Source organism: Octopus bimaculoides, chromosome 23 (genome assembly GCF_001194135.2).
Source record: "Octopus bimaculoides isolate UCB-OBI-ISO-001 chromosome 23, ASM119413v2, whole genome shotgun sequence".
Lineage (NCBI taxonomy): Eukaryota > Metazoa > Mollusca > Cephalopoda > Octopoda > Octopodidae > Octopus > Octopus bimaculoides.
In genome coordinates, this window is record NC_069003.1 from 17,243,171 (window position 1) to 17,249,930 (window position 6,760).

Below are 6,760 nucleotides of genomic sequence, written 5' to 3' on the forward strand. Positions count from 1 at the left end.
CATGCTGCGGGCACAAGTGCCAGATAGGCGACGCTGGGCACAGGTGCCATATATATATATATATATATATATATATATATATATATATAACAAATTGTTGTCCATCTTGGCTTCTGAGCTGCAATTAATCATCATCAAGTTCTCCATTGTTATCATCTTCATCATCATCACTACTATCATCACCACCATCATCATCATTAACACTATCATCATCATCATCATCAGCATTATCACTGTTACTCCCACCATCATTATCCTTATCATGCACCCCTGTCCCTTTTCTGTGCTAGCATGACCAGGATGTGACTTACTGAGGCAATGTTCTACACCTAGACGTCTTTCATGTTGTCAGTTCTCTTAATTAACTTTCTAATAAATATATTTATTCTCCCTGGTTTTCTACACATGAAATTGACAAAACTGCTGTGTGAAATATTGCTTACTGGATTTAAACATGCATATATGCCCTGCTGGTGACATGTAAAAGGCACCCATGCCAGTAACATGTAAAAGGCACCCACTTCACTTGTGGAGTGGTTGGTGTTACGAAGGGCATCCAGCCGTAGAGAGCCTGGTACAGCTCTTCGGTTTACCAGTTCCAGTCAAACCCTCTAACGTGTGCCAACAAGGAAAATGGACGCTAAATGATGTCAATGATGATGAGATGTAAGAACAACACCTTCGCTGTTTTTGTTCACATTCTGACAATGGGAAGTCATGCAGAAATGCACACATGCTTGCATGCATATCATACACACACACACGCACAAACATGCACACACACAAACGAGCTTCAGTACAGTTTCCATTTACTGAATTAAACACACGCACACATATATATATATATATATGAACTTCCATGTAGTTTTCATTTACTGAATTTCATTTTCAAGGCATTGGGTCTGACTGAGGAACATTAACTCAAGGTGCCATGCTGCAGGATGCAGCCTGAGACTATGTGGTTGTAAAATTAGTTTCCTAACCACACAACCATGTTAACTGAGAGAGAAATTATTTACTTATATACACTTTAAAAAGAAAGAGAAAAAGTGTATGTGTGTGTGTGTGGGGAGCTACAAAAGATAGTGGGGGGAGAATCGATGGGCCACATACCCAGAACAAGTGGGGTGCTAAGCTATGTCCTGTGGTAATGACCACAATGGTATTGCTGTGGAGAATGACCAGCAACACTTGCTGCAGTGGCTACTCCACCTCATGGGACTCATTTCTCCAATGGGCCTCCACTATCCCTATTTTGCAGGTACTATCCCTATTTTGGTGGTACAGGATCCTAGAAAACAGACGTCTCAAGAGTGACCGACACAAACCATTAGTTGCCGGTCAGACTCCTGTACCTAATGATTTTTCTCTTCTCTGCATTATGGGTGGTGACACCAGGGTTTGCAAGAGACACCACGAGGTTGGAGCTGGATAATGTGTTGCCGTACATCGCATCCCAGACTAGGTATCTGCCTCCCTTGAATGGGAAGAGAGTTATCCTGATAGTGCACTTACTGTCCCCATGGTCAAGATCTGCAGACTCAAGTTGAGACAGGAAATCAACTGTGTCAAGGTCCCTTCTGCTTATGTCATTCAGGGTGGTGTGTTGGGAATCGGCCTGTGCTAAAGTCATGTTAACTAGATTGTAAACAAAAGTTACTGAAGAGAAGTTTGGGGGAAATTGTCTCAGGTAAGATCACAATACAAAAGCTGCCTCAACTTTAGGATCAGTATCTATCCCAAATTCTTTCTTTTATTCTTTTATTCTTTTATTTGTTTCAGTCATTGGACTGTGGCCATGCTGGGGCACCAGCATTAGGTGTATGGTAGTGAGACATAGATACTGATGCAGAGGATGTGCTAAGGTTGAAAAGAAAGACAGTAAGCATGACTTGCTGGAGGTGTCTTTCTTTTATTGCTTTGTTTCAGTCATTAGACTGTGGCCATGCTGGAACACCAGTATTAAGTGTAAGTGGTTGAGTATTCCACTAACACTTGTACCTTTAATATAATCTTCAGAATTAACATGATGCCTTGTGTGATAAAGTCCACTGGTTTATCAGCAGATAAACACTATCAACCACTTGCCTCCAGAATTCCATCTCCTGCATTGCTCTTGGTAGGTCACTTTTCAATAGACCAAAGTCTTCAACTAGTTGATCAATAAATGTCCTGGTAGGCTGACGCCTAAGCTGTTCTTGTGTTGGTTCCCACATCAGCCTCCACAGAATTTCAGACATCTTTTCTTTATGGTGGAGGTAACTCTATGGAGTTTTCTATAAAAAAAAACCTGGTTTGTTGTATGGGAACTACCATTTGATATTAAGTATTGCTCTCAGAAGTCTTATGTATATTCCATCTACTTTTCTTTCCAGTCCCATTGTTAGAATCCATGTTGTGTCCATGTGATAAAGAAGACTTTTTGAATTGCAGGTAGAATCCATCCATGAGTTTACTCAGGGTTTTTCTGAGGCTGTGGCAGAAGACACTTGTCCAAACTGCTGCACTGTGCAAGTAAATCTAGGATCTCAAAATTGTAATACAAATTTCTAAAGTAATTGGGCGTGCCTACACACATATACACACATCTCTTGCACTGGGAAGGGGGTTGTTGCAGTAGGGAGAGGTGTCACTTTTGAAAGCACACTACTATTTGGTCTATTTATTTGTTAGGTTGCCAAGCAACAGTTACAGCAATGGCAGGCTTTGAATGATGGCAGAAACAATAGCAGTTCTTTGTGAGTTCTTTATTTTTTAACTCTTTTAACTCTTTTCCTATTCCTCCTTCATCTCCTCTCTCTTTATACATACACACATACAACCCCACCACACACTTATGTATGTGTATGATATATGGATATATGTGTATGTATATATGTGTCTATATATATGTATAGTATAGTTGGATATTTGACCACCACTATTGAGTTTAAAACTCAGCATAAATTATCACCACCCACTCCTGCTCCCAGTATAGTGGTGTGGTTATTGTTGTACTTAGTTGTATTGCTGGTTATGATAAACAGAGCAAATAGAGGAAAAATTATGATAAACCCAAGTTCATCTCTTTTGTTCCCTACATAGGTTTCATCATTGTAAATGTAACATATTGCATTGAAGTGTTTTCCTGATGATCTATTGTGGTTCAGCATCCAATTGCACTTGGAACATTCAATGCAGAGATTGCAAATAACCACAATGGTGAAATGTATGTAGGGAACAAATGATTGAAATTTGTGTTTATCATAATTTCTCCTATGTATGTATTTTTTGTCTCACAGGACTCCAGCAGTTGTGAAGAAAACCATTTTTGACTTGCAGAACACTGAAGCTTTGTTATTGGAGAAGAACGGCAAACTGCAGGCACTGTAAGTTTCTTTAAAGAACATATTAATTGTGGACTAAGATATATATATATATATATATATATATATATATATATATTTATATAGTTCAAATTTACAGAAAGCAAAAGGCGAAGGCAGGTGGAGGAACAACAAGCAGGCGTATTAGTTTAATACTCAGGAAAAATGGAAAAGTCTTTGACATTTTGAGCCTCTGCTCTTCAACAGAAAGGATTGAGAGGAAAAAAAATGGAGAGTGAACAAAAAAAAACAAAAAGAAAACTGAAAAAATGTGTAGGGATTAACAGTTCAACATGATAAAATGACTGGAAGCAAGAGGCTGAGTGGAAGGGAGATAATAACAGTGACCCAGCTGAACTAGGATGCACAAGTGCATGTGTGTATGCGAGAATAGCATGTGTGAGTGTATGTGTGAATGTGTCAGCAGGTTTAAAATTATATATATACACAAATGTATGTATGCAACTCTATATAAACAAATGTATGTATGTATATATCTGTCAGGCACACTGACTGGCAACAGAATGTTATAGTCAAGTTTTACTGCGTGTCTGACAATATATGCCTAGCTTGCCAATAAAAGTGTAAGGGGGCCATGGCCGTTTGTGTGGTGATAGTATTTTATTGGTTAATTTTCAATTCAATCAACCAATGAATGATAGTTTCAGTTTGGCATGTAGCTGTCTCCGATTGAGAATTTTGTGTTTGTCATTTTCATCTTCTTTTCATTGCATAGTATGTCATTTTAGATTTTGCTAAAAATTAATATTTTTAATATTTTTTAAAATACATTTCAGTTTATAATAATATACTAGCTGCTGTTCAGTAACTCTCTGTATGACAGAAAACATAAACAAATATTTTTATTGGTTTCCATGCAACCACTTTGGCAGAAATAATTATGTTTTTACTACCCTACTAAAATTACATCTAATTAACACCGTTTGTAGCTGTTCTCGTAAATAGCTAAAAACTCTTTCCTAGCCCGAAGCATCCTTGGTTTATTATTCTTGTTGAGATGGTCAATCTTCTCTCACAGCTTTGTATCTATTAACAAGTGATTTACTGTTAATTTTTTTCCTCTATAAGCAACAGTCTTTTAATAATTAGTAAATAAATAAATTGTCACTATTTCAACCAGCATACAACTTGATTTTAATGTGGGCGGCCTTACACTTAGTTTTCTTAATGTATTTATTTCAATTATTACTCTTAATTGACTCATAAAATAATATCTTAATATTTTTCGTTCACTTCTGTTGATAAGTTCCAATATGATAAACTTTTGTGTATTCGGTATTCTACTCTCTTGTTAATGTAAACAATACTAATCATATATATTCACAAATTGAAATGAAGATCTTTTCATATCAAATACATTTTATTGTTCAATAGATAGCAGAGGGAAAAAGAAAGGATAATGTAGAATAGAATACTTGACTTTGATTAATAGATTTGGATGCCTGTCTTAACCCTTACAAATTTTGTTCTTAGTGAAATGTGAGCGGGTGTACTTCCCTAAATTTACCCTACATTCCACACACAAAAAATACATCAAAACAGAACACTCTCATGCACACACACACACACACACACACACACACACATGTTTTCCCACTAGCTTCCTTCACACAGATAAATACATAAAAACAGAACATGCTCACACACACAACAAACACGCATGCACACACACACACACACACACACACTCACACGCACAAGAACAAGCACACACACAGACATACACCCATTAGCTGCCACACCATTAGGAGAAATATGGTGCATCTATAAAATATTACAAGTGTTGCCTTAAAAAGTACGAAACTAGAATTTAAAAATGCACATGCTCAAAAGGATTACAGAATGTCATAATGAACCTTAAAAAGTATGGGACTAGCATTGTTGCTGAAAAATATTGGAATCACTGTATGTTGCACATTCTGTGGCATCCTTTTATCACAAGAAATTTGTTGAGTTCATCGAAATTAAGTTATATTGAAAATTAATTAAGTTGAATTATCAAATACTCAATTCTAATAAAACAATTGTGTACAAATACTAATGTCATCTATACATAATTAATTCAATCTATGAATGACAATTTTTGCAAATTCACAAGTAATGAATCAAAAATAATTTAGTAATAATTTGTTTAATTTGCATAACTATTCCATTAATATGTGTATCATAATGTGAATTATCTTTGCTTATAATTATTTTGGTTTCATACTTTCATTGTTATGTAGATTCGACTTCATCATAAATCCAGTATTTTTTCTATTATCATGGTAATTTGCATGCAGCATGAAATATGTTTTTTATATATACTTTGGGATGAAGAGAATTATAATGAATTTATTTATTCAAAGTCAAAGGTCATATTTTGTACATTTTCAAATTTTTATATTAAGAACTCAGTATAATAATTATCATGACATTGTAATTCACACATGAGTCTCTTTTCCTTTTAAGATGCCACAGAATGTACATGTAGTGATGCCAATATTTTTGAGGAACAATGCTAGTTCCATACTTTTTTTAAGGTTTATTATGACATTCTGTAGCCTTTTTGAGCATGTGCATTTTTCAATTCTACTGGGATCGTTTTCGATCGGGATCATTGCCAGTGTCCCTGGACTGGCTCTTGTGCGGGGCTGTCACAGGATTTTCGAGTGAGATCGTTGCCAGTGCCCCTGGGCTGGCTCTTGTGCGGGTGACACATGAAATGCACCATTTTGAGCGTGACTATTGCCAGTGCCGCCTGGCTGGCCTTCGTGGGATATATATATATATATAATCATCATCATCGCTTAACGTTCATCTTCTGTGCAGGCATGGGTTGGATGGTTTGACAGGAGCTGGCCAGGTAGAAGACTACTCCAGGCTATTGTGTCTGTTTTGGCATGGTTTTACGGCTGGATGCCTTTCCTAACGCCAACCACCCCACAAGGTGGACCGAGTTCTTTTAAAATTGCACCAGCACAGGTGGAGTCAGTTTTGAAAAGGTTTTTACAGCTGGATGCCCTTCCAAGTGCCAACCACTTTACAGTTTGGACTGGATGCTTTTTATGTGGCACCAGCACCAACAAGGTCACCAAGTAACTTGAAGACAAGGAATTTTGTGAGGGGAGGGGGTATTGGAGGAGGGGACCTTGCATCAGATGATGAAAGGTTAGAGTGTGACAGAAACAGAGGCAGAAACAAGTGTCTTGCTATAGAGGAGGTACATGGTTACCTGGTGAGAGAGAGAGAGAAGTAACAAGAAAGAGGACAGAAACAGTGCAGCTGTAAAGGAGATATTTAGTTACCTAGCGAAAGGGAAAAGCAAAAGAAGAAGAGTGAAAGTGATCAAGAATGAGGGCAGAAACAGGAGTGCTGTTGTAGAGGAGATACAT

General features: G+C 37.1%; 1 protein-coding gene across 1 annotated transcript in view; it reads left to right on the forward strand.

The window, feature by feature from the left end:
• LOC106869451 (mitotic spindle assembly checkpoint protein MAD1) overlaps window positions 1-6,760 on the forward strand; it is a 77,230-nt gene that overhangs the window by 30,271 nt on the left and 40,199 nt on the right. Inside the window, exons 9-10 of the mRNA XM_052975889.1 lie at window positions 2,674-2,738; window positions 3,282-3,368. Of these exons, the coding sequence (XP_052831849.1) occupies window positions 2,674-2,738; window positions 3,282-3,368 (152 nt within the window). The remainder of the gene's footprint in view (window positions 1-2,673; window positions 2,739-3,281; window positions 3,369-6,760) is intronic.